General features: G+C 49.4%; 1 protein-coding gene across 5 annotated transcripts in view; it reads left to right on the plus strand.

Moving 5' to 3' along the window:
- The window catches only part of LARS2 (leucyl-tRNA synthetase 2, mitochondrial), a 176734-nt gene that overhangs the window by 97939 nt on the left and 59866 nt on the right, over positions 1-18929 (plus strand). For all 5 annotated transcript variants that reach the window (XR_006199811.1, XM_042929069.1, XM_042929070.1 and 2 more), the window contains 3 exons: positions 6000-6107; positions 8458-8617; positions 17788-17892. Coding sequence is in view for 4 of the 5 variants with exons in the window: in XM_042929069.1 (XP_042785003.1) it covers positions 6000-6107; positions 8458-8617; positions 17788-17892 (373 nt within the window). In the remaining variant the exon portion in view is untranslated. The remainder of the gene's footprint in view (positions 1-5999; positions 6108-8457; positions 8618-17787; positions 17893-18929) is intronic.

Raw genomic sequence — 18929 nt, forward strand, 5'->3', positions numbered from 1 at the left:
TTAATGACTGAGCCACCCAGATGCCCCTCTCCCTTTTCTTTTTTTTTTTTTTTTATGCCTTTTTTTTTTTTTTTAAACTTTTAAGCATGTATTCATTTTTGAAAGACAGTGGGGGAGGGGCAGAGCGGGAGGGAGACCCAGATTCCCAAGCAGGCTCCAGGCTCCGAGCTGTCAACACAGAGCCCCATGCGGGCCTTGAACTCACAGACCATGAGCCAAAGTCAGACCTGACATGAACCAAAGTCAGAAGCTTAACTGACTGAGCCACTCAGATGCCCCTGATGATGCCTTTTAAGTGTTTGCCTCTTTATCCCTTTCTCTTTCTTATAATTTACCAGTTGAATAGCCAGGCTGTGTGGCCCATAGAGTTTCCTGGGTTTTGCTGATTGGACACTCATGGGGGCAGTGTGACATGTTCCTGTGTCCTCTGGAGCCCCTGGCTCCTTTTATTACACCAAACACAATGTCTTCCATAGAGGAAGGAGCTCGGTGACCATTCTGTAATTGAAGTTGATGGGTACATGGAATCTTTGGTACATGATTCATTCATAATTGAGATACCACATTCCATTTCCTAATTTCCAAAGCCGCTGGTTACTTTGAAAAAACTGACTTCTAGGAAAGCCTCATTTTTTTTTTTCTTTAAAAAATTTTTTTTAAGTTTATTTATTTATCTTTGAGGGAGAGAAAGAATGAGCATGAGCAGGGGAGGGGCAAGAGAGGGGGGGGGGAGAGAGAGAGAATCCCAAGCAGGCTCAGCATGGAGCCCGAAGCAGGGCTCGAACTCACGAGCCAGGAGATCATGACCTGAGCTGAAATCAAGAGTCGGATGCTTAACCGACTTGGCCACCCAGGCGCCCCAGAGAACCTTGCTTTTAGATGGAGTATACACTGCAGTTCTAACCCACTTACTCGTTTTTCTCTCTCATGCATCTTTAGGACTGTAGATCCAAGACCGAATCCTGGAATTCACCTTACTCTCTGGGTTATTCTAAAACTAGTCGTTCTGTGTCTCAAGTCTGTGCTGGCAGTAACAGAAACTCTTACGGGTTTCTAATACTTGTTTTTGAGCTTTCTCAAACCATGTGCACATACGTAGCTGTGCAAATTCGTGTTCCGTTTATGTCAGTCAGGAAAGGGAGAGGTGGGGAAACCGTTGTTTATCTGAAAGAGCCAGGAAACAGGCCCTTTCCATCGGGTCAGTATTCCAGCCAGCGGAGCGTTCATCTGTGCCCGTGATGTGCATGGTTAATCAGTTCCCGAAGCATCCTTATCCAACTAGATACATGCACACTACACGCGGCCTATAATTGAACTCTGCTTTGATGCGTCAAGATCTTATACTTCCTCAAGCCATCACCATCAGTGATTTTTAGACACCCCAGAAGTCACATTTAAAGATGAATCTGGAATCAGGGGCACCTGGGTGGCTCAGTCGGTTAAGCATCCAACTTCGGCTCGGGTCATGACCTACCTCATGGTTCGTGAGTTCCAGCACCGCGTCGGGCTCTGTGCTGACGGCTCAGGGCCTGGAGCCTGCTTCGGATTCTGTGTCTCCCTCTCTCTCTCTCCCCCTCCCCCACTCACACTCTGTCCCTCTCTCACTCTGTCTCTCAAAAATAAACATTAAAAAATTTTTTTTAAAGATAAAATCTTGTATCAATTTTTTTTTTTTTTTTGTGGTCTTTGGTAACTTTCTCTTTGATTAGAACGCTTGCTGTGTTACAGTCATGGGATTGAGCCCTCTTGAGATCCCTAAGAGAGGAAAAGGAAGGGACACCAATGAAGTTGAAAGGCCGCCAAAGGGCCCCTTGAAGAGCCAGGCTCATGGTGCCAAGCCCTGGGAGGATAAGGCCACGTGTGCACTATCGGCCGCGTGGCCACTGGGACGGGTCTCCTGAAAGCAGAGAGCCTTGGCTATTCCAGATTGTTAGAGACGGGCTTCCTCTTTACTCTCGGGAGGAGGGGGAACAGAGGAAAGGGGGCTGCTCTCTATATTACCTTGACAGGAGGCCCATATCTCAGTTATGCATATTTTTCATGGATTCAAAGGGTCCACTACCCACCAAGAGCTGTGGGTGCTGCGTACCCGGTGGTGAACCCAAACGAGCCCGGTCCTTGCTCTCTGGGAGTTTACAATCCAGAGGACGGGCCCGACCGTCAAGGAATAAGCAAGCAGACCAAAGAAGAGATGGGCGATGAGGGAGGTGGAATAAGGTGAAATGAAGGGGTGCTTTAGACAGGGCGGCTGGGCCAGGCCGGGGCATTGCCCATGCCCAGGCCGTAGGGCAGGCTTGGTGGTTTTTGAGAAACTGAAAGCATGTCCCCTTTTTTTTTTTTTTTTTTAAGTTTATTTATTTATTTTGAGAGAGATAGAGAGAGTGGGGAAGGGGCAGAGACAGAGAGGGAGAGAGAGAGAATCACAAGCAGGCTCCACGCTGTCCGTGCAGAGCCTGATGCAGGGGTCAGACTCACGAAACTGTGAGACCACGAACCTGAGCCCAAACCGAGAGTTGGATGCTCACGCGACTGAGCCACCCAGGTGCCCCTGAAAGCACGTCCCTTTAGTTGAAGCATAATGAACAGTCGCAGCCGGAGTTCTGCCACCTTCTCAAATGTTCGCTCTTTATGCGTAAGTTGATGCGGAACCATTAAGTATTTTAGATTTCCCCTGGAAACCTCCCCCCGGCTGTGATCACAAGAGGTTGGAATGTATGTATGCCATTTGAACATGGTTGATTTGCTCCTGATTCTACTTAAAACGAGCAGCTCTAGGTGCCCTTGATCGTGTCCCGGGATATTGGGCACGTGTTCCTAGCACAAGAGCGTGTCATCAGCAACCTGTAGTGTCCCAAGCACAGATCACTGGGAACTCTCAAGTTCTAAAACTTACCTTATTACACTTTTTCTGTATCTTCTTTATCAGCTATTTGGTTTTCACGGATCTCCTTTCCACATTACCAGGTGGGCGTTAAAATACCCACAGTTTCTGCTTGATTACATTTCATTATTAAAAAGGTATTTTTTTCATCTTTCACGAGGAACAGTCCAGAAGCGGGAGAAGCCTAGGAACGACCTCCAAACACCAGCAGGGTGGTTGGGTCTCGACGTTGAGGATCGTGCTGAGTGTCCCATCATCACTAGGTTCATTGGTGGCAGAAAGGAAGGGGGCCTGCCTCTATTAAGCCTTTGTGCGCTTGTCGTGTTCGAAGGACAACTTGAACTCACCGAGGCTTTCCGGTGCTCTCCCCCTTCCGTGTGGCACGCACATGTCTGACTTCAGTTTTCATGTCAGTGTAGCCCTCTGTTCCTCTTTCCCCTTCTTGTCACTTGAGACTGATGGCCCTGCCGCAGGAAGGCTCACCGTGTCACTGAGCAGCCAGTAAGCCCTGTTCCAGAACAGCACTCGCTGTTCCTTGCACCCTGCTGTGGGCACACACCCTGTCGCCCCACACAGGGTAGGATTTGCTCGTCCCCAGCTTTCGTTCCTTCACCTGCTCCATTTTCCATTACCTGTCTGCTTTCAGATTCCCCTTCACTCTCCCTGTCTGTCCTTTTTGGAGCCTTGCTTTCCTCACTCACTCCTGTGACTTTCCTTCTCCTTCTCAGGGGGTTCATCCACCCACCTCTTCTCGTATCTCTCCCTATTTCTCACTCCGCTCCTTCTCTTCCCTTCCTTCCCACAATTTTTCGGCTTCCTTGCCTCATCTCCAGGACCCATGTCTCACCTTCCATGATGCTAATTGCATCTGGCATTGAACTTTGATCAGTTACCCGACTACCAGCAGCAGGCTGCATGCGTGCATTGTTTAGACTTCACAGTAGAGACTCTGGCACATTCTGCTTTGCATATGCGCAGGCCCCCAGCGCCTAGATGGGGTCCTGGTGTAGAGGGGTGGGTGGCTAATACATTGTGGTGGAGTAGAGAAACGAATGAAAGCATGGCTGGCCAGCTCGATGGGGTCCATTATATACAGTTTCTGGCTCTGAAGAAATTTCTGGATGTTGAAGCTTCCAGACTCTATCACATAGATGACACAGGATGGGTAGCCAGATGACGGGTATAGGAAATGCCCTGTGTTGTTTATCGCATGACTGAGTGCCAATCTCTGTGCTGGAGGGGAAAGAATGTTAGTAAGTGTGGGTTGTAGTTCTGGCTCGTCTGCTCCTACAGCCTCGCGTCAGAAAGTATAAGCTCTCTGAGCGTAAGTTCGTTGATTTGAAAGTGAGCTACCCTACCCCCAAGCATGTGGGAAGAGATGTGTAGAGGCACCGTATGAATTACAAAACACTGGACAAGTAAAACATTGTTGTGTTGCCTTTATTAATCGTAATACAATTAAGAATTTAAACTTGAACTCTTTGCGGTGCTTGTGTGTTTCAGTCGATTAAGCGTCTGTTGATTTCAGCTCAGGTCATGTTTTCACAGTTTGTGAGTTCGAGCCCTGTGCCAGGCTCTGCACTGATGGTGTGGGGCCTGCTTGGGATTCTCTCTCTGCCTCTCTCTCTGCCTCTCTCTCTCTCTCTCTCTCTCTCTCTCTCTCTCTGTCTCTCTTCCTCTCAAAAATAAATACACATTTAAAAATAAAATAAAGGGGCTCCTGGGTGGCTCAGTCGGTTAAGCGGCCGACTTTGGCTCAGGTTATGATCTCTTGGTCTGTGAGTTCTAGCTCCACATCGGGCTCTGTGCTGGCAGCTAGGAGCCTGGAGCCTGCTTCGGATTCTGTGTCTCCCTCTCTCTGACCCTCCCCGTTCATGCTCTGTCTCTCCCTATCAAAAATAAATAAACGTTAAGAAAAAAAAATTAAAAAAATAAATAAATAAAATAGTTAGACTCTTCACAATGTAAGTATGTGATTTGCTTTTAAACCCATCTGTTGAAGGAATGTGTCTCATCATCAAACGCTGAGGGACGGCATGTAGTTGAAGCCATAGAGAGTAACTCATAGAAAAGCCTCCCTTTTATAGGCATTTAGGAGTAAAAGTAGACAAAACAAATAACAGTGAAAATAGATACGCACTTCTTTAAAAAAATTTTTTTTAATGTTTGTTTATTTTTGAAAGAGAGACAGAGTGTGAGTTGGGGAGGAGGGGGGCAGCAGAGAGAGAGGGGGATACAGAATCCGAAGCAGGCGCCAGGCTCCGAGCTGGCAGCACAGAGCCTGACGTGGAGCTCGAACCCACGAACCATGAGATCATGACCTGAGCCAAAGTTGGATGATTAACTGACTGAGCCACCCAGGTGCCCCTATTTATTTATTCTTAATGTTTAGTTTTGAGAGAGAGAGAGAGAGAGAGACAGACAGACAGAGTGCCAGCAGGGGAGAGGCAGAGAGAGGGAGATACAGAATCCGAAGCAGGCTCCAGGCTCTGAGCTGTCAGCACAGAACCCACTGCGGGGCTCGAACCCATGAACCATGAGATCATGACCTGAGCCAAAGTTGGACGCTCAACCGACTGAGCCACCCAGACGCCCCTAGATACACACCTCTAATAGCAAATATTTACACAAATCAGTGTGATGGTTTCCTTTATGCTGGTACTTTTAATGCGGAGATGTAATATATAGTGTTCTATTTCTGATACAGGTGAGTTGTAGAATGCCCATCCCCCTGAGCTGCTTATCTTAGAGTTTCAAAATTCACAAACTTGAACTCGTTTTGCGTACTTCCCAGACCGTGGGAGAGAAAAACGCACCCACTACACTCATCAAAGATGTTAATTAAGGTCTTTCTTCCTTAATTTGCTTCCTTCCTTGAAACCTTGGTCCCCTCCGAATAGAGAAAGCGGTCAAACCCATCTCACTGAATTGAGTCGTGCTGAGTGCGTCTGTTTCCGACCCTTGCCGAGCTCCTCGAGCTCCTCGGATTGGCAGGTGGGCAAGAAGGGCCCTGCATCCGGGGCCTCTGTTGGTGTCGCGCTTTTCCTGCCTCAGCCAGACCCCCCCCATCGTGTGCTGTCTCTGAAGTAATCCTTCCTTCCTCCTGTCGCCCCTACAGGCCATGCAGGACGCGCTGGCAGACCTTCCAGAATGGTATGGAATAAAAGGCATGCAGGCCCACTGGATCGGGGACTGTGTGGGCTGCCATCTGGACTTCACATTGAAGGTGATCAGGCGATAGTGTCCCCATCCATTAAAGCTCCCAGATGCCCTTCTGCGGTCTCAGAAGCCGCTGAGCCCATCAGCGGCTCGGGACAGCGCCACGGCCCTGTCGCGTGGAGAAACACTGCCGGGCGCACGCGGAATCCCAGGCTTCGTGGTGGCCGCATTTTTAAAGCACAAAGAAACAGAAACTGACTCTGATCACATGCTTCTACTTAACCCACTGTGTGCCGAAAATTCTCACTTTAGGATGCGACCAGTAACACGTTTCTTGAGGGATTAAGTTTACATTCTGGTTTTGGTGCAAAGTCTTTGAGATCTGTGCTCTCATGCTTTCAGCAATACTGGCCACTCCCCAGGTGCCCCGTGGCCTCATGCTGCTAGTGGCCACCCTCCTGGACAGCGCAGATATACAGAGCTTTCTGCGGGTCCACGAGCTCCCGGAAATGACGTGTGCCATGTCGTGTGGGCATTCTCCCGAGCAGCGGGCCCAGGGCTCCAAGGGGTTCATGTCCCAAAGCAGGTTAAAAGCCAACAGAGCCAAGGTTACCGCCATCTCGGAACTGGGCACCCTCGAAGCTGGTAAGGACTGGGGCTTACCCAGGGTTCCAGAGAGCTGGCCTGTGCGGAAATGCTGCTCAAAGGTCACTACTCAGGGCCCACCTACTCTGGAAGGTGCCCCTCAAACCTCTTCCTCGTGGTCCCTACAGACTAGATAGTTGTCATGTTGTCGTGTCTCACCTGGTGGGTTCTGTGTTTGTTTTTTAATTCTTCCGATGTCTCTTTCCTGCTCAAGGCTTTTGTGCTCTTTCTTTTAGCTCCAAACTCATCCCTCACCTTAGGCCAGATCTGGAGGAGGGGACAGCAGCCAAGAGGCAAAATTGACCTGCCTTTCTAGAGTCTTCCTACCGGCAGCCATAGTGGTGTCCCCGGGGTGGAGCTCACGCTGCCCTGTGCCATCTTCCCCACGGAAGTGGTCCCCCTCACCCCAGTGGCAGACATGAGAAGCCCCCCGTAAGAGAGCCGGGACTTTGAAAAACAAATCCTGAAACGACCAAATCCTCTTAGCACTCTTCAGAGAAGGTGGTCAGATTTCTGAATTTCAGTCCAGCTGCGACTTTTGTTCCAGCTCTCAGGGCCATCTCATTTGAGGGTCCCGTGCATTCGACTGGGTCCGGTCCCCGTGTCGAAGGCCTTTGCTCCTCAGCCAGGGTGAAGGCCATGGGCCTCTGAGCCGTTCGGCCGCCTTACATGGGACGTCTTCCGTATTCTCTCCCTTTCCCAGCATTTTTTTATGAAAATGTTTCTGTCTCCATTCCTGGACCCACCTAAAAATGAGATGTCTCAGGGGAGGGGACAGGCCTGGCTCCATAGGTGACACCTGACTGGCACTCAGGCCATAGTGTCGACTTGCATGTCATTGGCGTGCAGTGAGAGCATTTGAAGGATCGTGTAAAGGGGGGAGCATCTGTCCCCTCTAGGTCATATAATTTGCATTCAGTTGATGCCTAATGTATGCCTCTTCCTTAAAAGGCATTTAAGCAGCCCTGGGAACGCTCAGTCATGAGCTCAGCTGTCCTTTCTTTCCTTCTTCAAAATGGTATTAGCCTCAGTGACTGTTTTTTTGAGTAGAAAAGTAGATGCCTCGGGGCGCCTGGGTGGTTCAGTCGGTTAAGCAGGTGACTTCGCCTCACGTCATGATCTCACAGTTCGTGGGTTCGAGCCCCGCGTCGGGCTCTGTGCTGACAGCTCAGCGCCTGAAGCCGCTTCAGATTCTGTGTGTGTGTCACTCTCTCTGCCCCTCCCCTACTTGTGCTTTCCCTCTCTCTCTCAAAAATAAGCAAACATTAAATAAATAAATAAATAAATAAATAAATAAACCCCAACTAATCAGATCATAAAATGGGCATAGGACTTAAATAGATTAGGAAAAAAAAAGATGCCTTTAATTTTTTTCCTTTACCTTAAGTCCTGGAGGAAAGTATAGCCCCTTTGTCAGGACAGAAACAACATAGTTTTGATAGTTATTTTTGATTCGTGAGCAAAGGAGCCAGGGAACGGGGAGGGCCTCTTTCCTAGCATGCTTTGACCACCTGCGCTTGGGGGCCGCCGAGCCTGCCTGGCAGGGGGCACCCGGGAGGGCTTCTCCAAGAGGAACTCGATCCTCTCCTCTCCTGCCCGTCTCTGCCCCTGCCAGGGGCCGTCACAGGGCCCCACGTGCCTGGGACTGCAGCCAAAAATTGGCCCCAGTGCTCGGGAGGGACAGGAGGGGAGGGAGAAGGGGATGTGGCCGGGGAGCACGGCAGCCCGGAAGGAGCACTGAGGAATGGAATGACTCTGTTTTCACTTGCCAGGTGGACGGGCACGTCACGGGAGAAAAGCTGACGGCCTACACGGCGACCCCCGAGGCCATTTACGGCACCTCCCACGTCGCCATCTCTCCCAGCCACAGACTCCTGCACGGGCACAGCTCTCTGAAGGAAACCTTTCGGAAGGCACTCGTCCCTGGCCAAGGTGAGCTGGCAAGTTCAGGCCACCGCCGGGATTACACCTTAGGGACAGCGCTTCCCAGGTTCACGGTCCTTTCACATACGTCGTCCTGTGTGATTTGTCCTTCACCTGGGCCTGACTTGGTACTATTTTATTTTATTTTAATGTAAAAAATTTTTAATTCTTTTAGGTTTATTTATTTTGAGAGAGAGAAGGGTAGGGGCAGAGAGACGGAGGAGAGAGAATCCCCCGTGGCAGGCTCCACACCATTAGCAGAGAACCCAATGTGGGGCTTGAACCCGTGAACCACAAGACCATGACTTGAGCTGAAATCAAGTTTGGATGCTTCATTGAGCCACCCAGGTGTCCCTAAAATTTTTTTTTTTTAATGTTTATTTATTTTTGAGAGAGAGAGGGTACACGTGAGCAAGGGAGGGGCGGGAAGGGCGAGGGGAGGGAGATTGGGAGGGTCTCAAACAGGCTTCATACTCCACGCGTAGCCCGATGCAGGGCTCGATCCCACCACCCTGGGATCATGACCTGAGCTGAAACTAAGAGTCGGACACTCAACCAACTGAGCCACCCGGGCGTCCCTGCTTCTTGAGTTTCTGACCAAAAGCTCAATTCTCTTTAAATATAATCTAGATTTAAAACCCTTTTCTGATAGGAATCGAATCTCCCGCTTAATGTATAATTCCGTCCTCAAATACAACTCTCCTGATGACGGCGACAGGGAGGAAGCCAGTGAGAATCAGAGGAACCATTTTCAACAAGTTCATTTTATTGTTTTAAAGAATTCCCACCGTAATCTGGGCAGATGAGCAGAGCGGTCCTCAGTACACGCCTTCAGTCCGTGGGTCAGGCTGGCCTGGAATCGGCCCAGAAGGTGCTGTGGGTCAGTGCGGGTTTGGGGAGTTCCTGTGCGTTAGTCCGGATTCTGTGGTTGCACGCAACAGAATCCATCCCGGGCCAACCCAGAGGACAGAGGGAACATGCTGGAGGCTGTGGGAAGCTTGCTGACCGGCAGGAACGAGTCGGGAAGGAGACTTGGCCCAGGGCAGCCGTGGGGTTTTGGCAGCTGGAGCTGACAGTCGGCCGAGCGTCACTGACTGAGTGAATCTGCTCCCACCTTGCCCTCAGTGCTGGGGCACTTGGTCCAAGATTCCTGTTGCGGGGAAAGGTGTCTGAGTGGCGTAAGTGAGGCCCTTGGCCTTTTTCTCGGGCAAGGGAAGGGCGGACACGTTCCTGGTTAGACCACCAAGACTATAACCAGCGAGGAGGGGTAGCTCCCCCTCAACAAACTCGGAGGCTCTTACCCGAGGAAGGCGGTACGGGCCCTGGGCAGGCGAAAGGAAGTCCCCCATCCGTTAGAAGTAGGTCTCCGGAGAAATGTAAATATTTCTGTAAAGATCTCATCCTTGTTCTCTTTTCATAGACTCAAGTTCAACCCAGAGCACACAGTCTGAGTTATCAGGGTCTGAATTATTTGACTACAGAAACGATAGTCATGGTGATGTCAAGTTTCTGTTTGTTCGTTTGTGTGTTTGCTTTCATTGCTATTCTTAAAATAACCAGAATGAAAAATTTCCAGGCTGGAAAGATAGACAATGTCATCCCAACCTCCCTTCGCTTGAGATATAATTGCTGGGGCACCTGGCTGGCTCAGTGAGTAGAGCACACAGCTCTTAATCTCAGGGCCATGAGTTTAAGCTCCGTGCTGGGCATGGGGCCTACTTAAAAAATAAAAATGAATAGAGACTTAACTGGTTACTTCCAGTATAAAGCCAGGGTCAAATCAGTGAGCCCTCAGGAAGAGCCTGCTCCGCGCTAAGCACTCAGGGACGCGCAGAGGAGCGCAGGTCCGCCTTCTTCCGCGGGGTCACGACAGGAGGGCCAGATGCACGTTCGATTCACTCTGGCACAAGACGGATCTCATCTGCTGTCATCTCTTGTCACATCAAAATGGAAAACAAGACTTGTGTTAAAATTTCGGTCCAGTGCAGCTCTCTCTGGTTTACTTTCTACCTACTCAAAAGAAATACTGGATTCTTTTCAACTGTTCGTTTAAAGGGAAAACTCCTAGTTTTTAACTCTCAGGAGCATTTTGAGATTCTTTGTGGGCTGTGATGGTTGAATGATATCTAAAATCAAAAGACAAAAAATAGGTAAATATCTAGCTCTTGGATTTTGTTTTCTTATGGTTAATCTAGTGACACAAATGAAAATGAGGTCATATTAACAGGGGCTTAATGAGATCATATATTATAAAAGACGGAGGGGTGCCTGGGTGGCTCAGTCCACTAAGTGTCTGACTCTTGGTATCGGCTCAGGTCATGATCCCAGAGTCATGAGATCGAGTCCTGGGTTGGGCTCTGCACTGAGCATGGACCCCTCCTTAAGATTCTCTCTCTCTCTCTCTCTCTCTCTCTGTCTCCCTTTGTTCCTATCCCTGCTCATGCGTGCATGCTCTCTAAAATAAAAATTTTTGAAAAAATGTATATATAGGAGATGGCGTTCCTGACATGAGAGGCACTGTATCAATTCCAGACATTTTAATGTGTAAGAAATTAAGAACTTATTTTAGCAGGTGCAAAGAGTGATGTTTTCGTGATCATCGTTTCATGATCGTCGTCGTATTTTAACCACGAATGGTTCACTAGCTTCCTTCTCACCTCTTCTTAATAATCTCTGAAATAATTCCAAATGCAACATTCCGCCCAGCGCTCAATGTTCCAGTTCTAATTTTCAGCGTGGAAGTAGCCTCTTTGCAGATATCAACGTATTCAAAGTCTCCAGGTTATTTTGCGCGTCAAGTCTCTGGATTTTGACGCGTGGCGTTCACTAGTGATGTAAGGCCAGCGCGGTGCCTTGGGTATGAGGGTTTTTCCAGAACTCAAACTTAAAATCACCACACGAATATGGCTCTGTGCCTTCTTTGGCCTCTGAGGTTACATTCTAAACCCAAACATCACGTCGCTGTTGTCATTTGCCATTGCCGGCCGGCTCAAATCAGGCGAGCGGCTTGTTTTTTTCCATCCAGTGTCCGTCTGGTTTTGAGGGTGACTAGTGACCACTGAAAGTCAGGGCAGCACTCAGTTGTGATGCACTGGATCCCCTGCAGGAGTTGACGTTCTCATACACGAGTCCCTGCAGCCGCTAAGGGGGTCTGTGTCTGTCAGCTCCTGCACTGGCACAGGATGGCCAAGGTTCTGGTCCCAGAGCCGTCCCGTGACTCAAGGAAGGACACTCGACCGTTGTGAGTTTGGCTTTCCCAGCGGAGCCGGCAGGGCGGTTGCGGAGGCCCTGCGGGTACAGAAGGAGCCCCGAGGGGCTCGGAGGAGGAGAGCGACACACGTGGATGGGGTGATGCTTGGGTGACAGAGGAGTGGCATGCCATGAGTTCAGGTAAGAGACGGTGAGGACAGGAGAAGAGCGGTGGTCAGAACGGAGGGGCCGGAGCAGCTCCCAGAAGTGTCTGGAGGGCAGCGAGGGCAGAGGCTCGGGGACGCCGCCCTGATTCCTGGCCGGGCCGACTGGGTTGCTGATGTCATTGACGAGAAGTACTGTGTTCCACTCAGCCTCCTATAATTTGGCATAGATTCCTTTAAGAGAGCAAAAAGTCAGGTGCTTCCCTCCAGAGTTCTTGAAATTGAGTTTATTTTCATCATTGATGTTGCCGCCTCCCCTCAGCTGACCGCCTCTGACTTAAGTCATGTTATGTAAGCTCTGACTTGATGGAAGCCACAAACCATAAAAAGCATCAATAGGGAAACATCACCAGAGTTCTAGAAGCTGTTCTGTCTTTTCCTGGCGTCTTTTCTTACATTTCTAATATTAAAATATTCAAACCCTGAGGCTTTGGAACCAAACATTTCAGTGCTGAGTCACCAGTGGTCTACGTGATGCGTGTTTTTGCCCAAAGGGTAAATGAGGTCTCCCCGAAGGGTTCCTCAGAACGCTGTTGTTGTCAACAGCATCAGAGAGCAAGAGCCCCACCTCCCCGGGAGCCCCGGAGCATTCAGTAATTGCTGTCGTCGTCCCCTCTTTCTGCTTAGTATCTGTGTGGGGACGGGACACGAGGGCGAGGAAGGGAATCCTGTAGGTGACAGCCTGTGCTTTAACCAAACAAACTGGGCCCCCTCGCATCCTTCCGGCACGTGTCAATAGATGTTCTGTGCAGGGAAGCGCCTCTGTGCTCACGTAGCCCGGAACAAACAAAAGCGAGCAGGTCTCTTTGCTTCTGGACTTCTCGGAACCTTTGCTCTACACCGTGACTGCCTCAGAGAGCAGAGCAGATGGCGTGTTTCACACTTACGTGACCACACAGCCCTGTTTTCCGCAGAGGATCCCTGCACGGAGCCCGCTTTGCTGAACACCGAAGGGAATCCATCTGCCTGTCTTTTGCCAGAGGGCACGAAAGACCTGCTGGCTTTAGCGGCGGGCCCCGGGGAGCAGTGGGCACCTTTTCTGCTCAGGACATTTCCTTTGCACTGATGTGTTTGGGAGTTAGGGAGCCACGGTAGGAAATGCTTCGGTGACTTGGGGTTTCTCCGTGGCTTCCTTGTCTTCCTGCTTTGCGTTGCCAGTGCCTGATCAAGGAGAAGGACGGAGAGCTCTAGACCTGGTCGAGAGCTTCAGATTTTATTTGATTTTGTTGTTTCTAAGAAATAGATTTGGACCAGGGATAGCATGCAAGTTGCTGGTCTGTAATCATTACAGGTCTGCCAGTTCTTAAGTTCACAGACTGATTTGTTTTTCCTCGTTGAGATATAATTCACATACCATGAAATTCACCCTGAATTTAATTTTTTTCGTGTTTATTTTTGAGACAGAGCGTGAGCGGGGCAGGGGCAGAGAGAGAGAGAGAGGGAGACACAGAACCAAGCAGGCTCCAGGCCCTGAGCTGTCAGCACAGAGCCCGATGTGGGGCTCGAACTCACACACCATGAGATCATGACCTGAGCCGAAGTCGGACGCTTAACCGACAGAGCCACCCAGGCGCCCCTCCCTCCTTTTTTCATTGCTTCACCCTTCAAGTGCACAATCCCGTGGTTGTTGGTCTATCCACAGAATTATACAACCGTCCGTCAGTGTTAGAACATTTTCATCACCCCAAAGAGATCCCACAGCTCGTAGCAGCTGCCCCCAATCCTACAGTTTCCCCCAGCCCTGGGCAGCCACTAGTCTACTCGCTTCATAGATTTGCCGATTCCGGACATTTTGCATAAATGGAATCGTGCGGTCTTTGTCCTTTTGTGACTGGTTTCTTTTCACTTAGTGTAATGTTTTCAAGCTCATCCATGCTGTAGCCTGTGTCCGTACGCTATTCCTTTTTCATGTCAGGATAATGTTATGCATTGTACTCATCCGTTCATCGGTTGATGGACATGTCGGTTCCACTTTCTAGCTGCTATGAATGATGCCGCTGTGCACATAAGTACAGATTTCTGAGTGGACGTATGTTTTCATTTCCTCATATATGTATCCAGGAGTAGAATTACTGGGTCATATGGTAGTTCTGTGTTTCGCTAGTCGAGGAAGTGTCAGACTTTCCCGCAACAGCTGCACTGTTTTACGTTCCGACCAGCAGCGTATGAGGGCTCCGATTGCCCCACGGCTTTGCCAGCACGTGTTATTGTCCATCTTTTTGAGTATGATCATCCTAGTGGGTAGGAGTGGTGTCTCACTGTGGTTTTGATTTGCATCTGCCCAGTGGCTGATGGCGCTGAGCATCTTTGCATGTGTTTATTGGCCATTTGTGTACCCTCTTTTTTAATGTTTTTTTTTTTTTTTTTTTGAGAGAGAGAGAGAGAGAGACAGTGTGTGTGCATGCACACACGCACGCGGGCACGCAAGTTGGGGAGGGGCAGAGAGAGAGAGAGAATCCCAAGCAGGCTCCGCGCTCAGCATGGAGCCCGATGCGGGGCTGGAACCCATGACCCTGGGATCAAGACCTGAGCCAAAATCAAGAGTCAGATGTTCAACCAGCTGAGCCACCCGGGTGCCCCCATTTGTGTATCTTCTCTGGAGAAATGTCTATTCAGATCCTCTGCCCGTTTTTTAATTGAGTTGTCTTTCTGTCGTTGAATTTTAACAGTTCTTTACATGTTTTAGGTACAAGTCTCTTATCAGATATATGATTTACAAAGATGCTCTCCAGTTCTGGGGGTTGTCTTTTCACTTCCTATCTTCCATGTAGGTCTTTAGTCCATTTTTGAGCTAATTTGTATATATGGCAAAAGTAAGGATCCACCTTCTTTCTTTTGCATGTGGTCACGTTTTTTTAATATATGTATTTTTAACATGTATTCATTTTTGAGAGACCGAGAGCAAGCAGGGGTGGGGCAGAGAGAGAGGGAGACACAGAATCCAAAGCGGGCTCCAGGCTCTGAGCTGTCAGCACAGAGCCCGACGCGGGGCTCAAACTCACAAACTGTGAGATCATGACCTGAGCCAAAATCAAGAGTCGGATGCTTAACCGGCTAAGGCACCCCGGTGCCCCTCCATCTTTCTTTTTAAAAAATTAATTAGTGTTTTGTAAGATCCAATTAATATATGTATATCACATGAAAGTCAAAGTCAAAGAGTATTAGCAACAGCAGGAGCTTCCTTCCCCAGCCCCGTTGAATCCTTTTAGGTGTGTTAGTTAGGCTAGGAGTTTGGTGGCTATGACAGAGTCCTGACAACACGGTGACTTAAAAAGGCATAAGTTTGTTTCTTGCCCACATGAATCTCAGAGCGAGTATAACAAGTCTGCTTTATGAGTCAGTCACAGCCAAGGCTCTTTCGGCCGTCCCACTGTGCCCTTCAAGGGTCTTGGCCTTCCCTGTGTGCTCTGAGACGTTCAGCACATCGTCTGCATTGCGTTAAGTAACCAGCGGAGAATGAAGGGCGTGCTCCTTCCCTCTGAGAGCATGACCTAGAAGTCGCTTCTGCACGTACCCCGTGGCCACACTGGCGGAAGGGAGGCGGAGCAGTGCTGTCGTGAGCTGTGCAGCCGAGCGTCCAGCTAAGTGTTTTGTTGCTGAGTCGGAAGGAGAGGCAGGTCCGGGGTCAGCCTGTGCCCCACGTGTCTCTCTGGTACAGCCCTCCCTGTGTCTGGGTAATGGGCCTCCCCTGCTTCCCCTCAGCTCACCAGTTCTCGACATTACCTTGCGACTTTTACTGTCACACCTCGTCTCCCGTCCTCCTCATCACGTTTTCTCGTGACCGCAGACTTCACGTGTGTGCACGTCTTCTTTGAGGAGGGGCAGTACGGAATCGGAAACCCGGGTCTCCCCTTTGGGAAATGGCAGCACTTAGGCGGCTCGGGCAGCAGGTGCCTCCCAGCTGTGGTACCGTGGGTGCTGCTGAACCTCTGCCCTGGAGACCCGTTTGGGTTGCGTGTCACTCTGTCCCCCACCCTAGCCCACCCTTTGCTTCCTCACCCCCCCCCCCCCACCTCCTGCCGCCAAGGTGAAAGGTGAGAAGAGCCGGTTTAGGTGCCTACAGAGCCTACCTTTCCCTCTTTGAAATGAATAAATCTAGGGGCGCCTGGGCGGCTCAGTCAGTGAAGCGTCCAGCTCTTCATTTCGGCTCAGGTCATGACCTCACGGTTTGTGAGTTCGAGCCCTGCATCGGGCTGTCTGCTGTCAGCACAGAGCCCACTTCAGATCCTCTGTCCACCCCCCCCACCCCGCCCCTCCCCAGCTCGCACCCATACACGCACTCTCCCTCCCTAAGATACAATAAACATCAAAAAATAAATAAATAAATCTTACTTCCTGGGCATATTCTAACTTTGGGGTTTGTAAAACATATTTCAGATAAATTATAGGAAGTCTTAAAACACGGCCAATACAGGTAGTAAGAGTTCACAAATTACAACTGCGGTCAGTTGCTCATGTTGCAGTAAGTGCAAATGAGCTCGCTAATTGCTTCCCACTCCTCATCCCTTCTTCCTTTGGGACTGCGTTTGTGTCTTCATGCTTCCGTTCCTGCACATCGTCAGTGAAGATTCATCTATTAATGGCTTGTCTCCCTGCTGTGGTAGTTGTAACAAGCTTCATTTAAGATGGCACACTGTTTGGATAATTCCAAATTAAGTGTTTTGTTACGACCACATAAATATCATTCACAACTGAGCCAAGGACACTATGGTTACTTTTTCCTTTTGGTAATAACTTTCTGTTTTGCCTGAAGTTAATGATGTCTTCTTTTTTTTTTTTTCCATCTGCTTTGTGTTCTTTGAATTTCTAAGTCTTCCCACACCCTCCTAGAGGCTCTTTGAAACTCCTCTCAATACAAGTTTTCTACACATTCCAACCTGTCAGATCAAATGTATTGATCCCTCTTTTCCCCCCGGAAGATGCTTCGTGGGCCCTCTATCCTGCTCAGGCCTGACCTGGTCACTCTCTAGGCCTCTGCTGCCCATCTGCTGCCTAGGGCTTCCCTCTCTCTTCGTTCTGAGAGTGTCCTGACCCTCTTTCCTTTGTTGGATCCTCCGTTTCCTAGATCCCGTTTCTGTCTCTTTCTTAATTTACCCCTTCGTTTTGCTGGAACACATCCTCTGCTGTCTCCTGAGAAAGGGTAAGTGGGAAGAACTGTTCTGTCCTTGTATGTCTGGATCTCTCCTGCTCTCTGCTTAGTCATTCTCTACTCTCTTATCCACTTCCGTTTTCAGGTGTGAGGATTTGGAATTCCAGACATCTCCTAGTCATCGTAGATTTTTGTGTTGCTTGTTCTTCTGTATATTTGAGGTATTTTTTTTTTTAATGTTTATTTTTGAGAGAGAGAGAGCACATGAGCAGTGGAGGAGCAGAGAGAGAGGGAAAGAGGGGCTCAAACCCACAAAAATGCAAGATCATGACCTGAGCCAAAAATCAAGAGTTGGCCACTTAACCGACTGAGCCACCCAGGGGCCCCCTGAGGTACTTTTCAAAAGGAAAAAGGGGTGGCGGGAACGTCTTTTACCATCTGGAAAGTAAATACGCCATTTCACTTCTTTGGTTGTGAGCACAGATGAACATTTTTGTGGGTTTGCTTCACCTTTTGACTCTCTACTGGTGTGAATTATCCATTGATAACTTCGGAGAACAGATTTCTTTAAACCGTTAGCACAAGACACGGAAGTCCCAGTGCTTATTTTTCTCACTTACCTCCTCTGAGACTCAGATGGTGTGCGTACCCCAGCTGTCACTTGCTCTCGTTTTCAGACTGCCTCACGCCCGTGACGGCCGTGAACATGCTCACCCAGCGGGAGGCCCCTGTCGTTATCTTGGCCAAAGCTGACTTTGAGGGCTCTCTGGATTCCAAAATAGGTGAGTAGCTATTAAAATACAATCAGGAGAATATACTTAGCAGGCTTCCGATCAAAACCCCAGCCTGTCGCGGTCAACTACAATTGCTCCCTGCTGACTCCATGGTCTGTTTTGCCTCTGGAAAAAAATGATATGCCCGCCATTTAAACATCCCTTATTTGATAACTACATTTTGTTTTATCTTTTTTTTTTTTTTTTTTTTTTAACTTTTTTTTTCAACGTTTTTAATTTATTTTTGGGACAGAGAGAGACAGAGCATGAACAGGGGAGGGGCAGAGAGAGAGGGAGACACAGAATCGGAAACAGGCTGCAGGCTCCGAGCCATCAGCCCAGAGCCTGACGCGGGGCTCGAACTCACGGACCGCGAGATCGTGACCTGGCTGAAGTCGGCCGCTTAACCGACTGCGCCACCCAGGCGCCCCGATAACTACATTTTGAAAATATACCCAGTAGTCCACACCTTGCTAGTTGCTATTGAGAATAATAAAAAGTATCTGGCCGGTAGAGCTAGTTGGTGAGACGCATACGTATGGTGTGGGGAATAATAGAACTCCGATGAAATCTGATTTCGGAGCTCCTAGAACCAACAGGAACTGTGGAGATGGGGGTTCTGAGCACGCATGATGGATTGGGCTGGGTTTTGGCAGAGGTCTGTGGGGGAGGTGAACTTGAGCCCTCCAGGGAAGGGACCGTGACACAGCAGTAGGGTTGGAGGTGCATTTAGAACCGTGCGTTGGATGTCCCCTGCGGCCTCGCTCATCCCTCGCTCATCCTCAGGTGTCGTCACCTAGCGGGGCTCGGGGGTGAACCAGAGGCTGAAAACTAATGACAGCGTGTGCAAAATCCGCCCTTTGGATGGGCCCGAGCGCCCCTCTTCTCCAGGATTCCGGCTGCAGATCCCAGCCACTCTCAAAGTGCCAAGAATCTGCAGAGAAAGTTCCTTCCACTCTCAGTTTCCCGGCACCCAGAAGAAACAGCATTTCTTATCAACATCGCGTTTTCCCTCCCAATTCCCAGATCGGTTTTTGGCAAAGTGA

Source organism: Panthera leo, chromosome A2 (assembly GCF_018350215.1).
Source record: "Panthera leo isolate Ple1 chromosome A2, P.leo_Ple1_pat1.1, whole genome shotgun sequence".
Taxonomy (NCBI): domain Eukaryota; kingdom Metazoa; phylum Chordata; class Mammalia; order Carnivora; family Felidae; genus Panthera; species Panthera leo.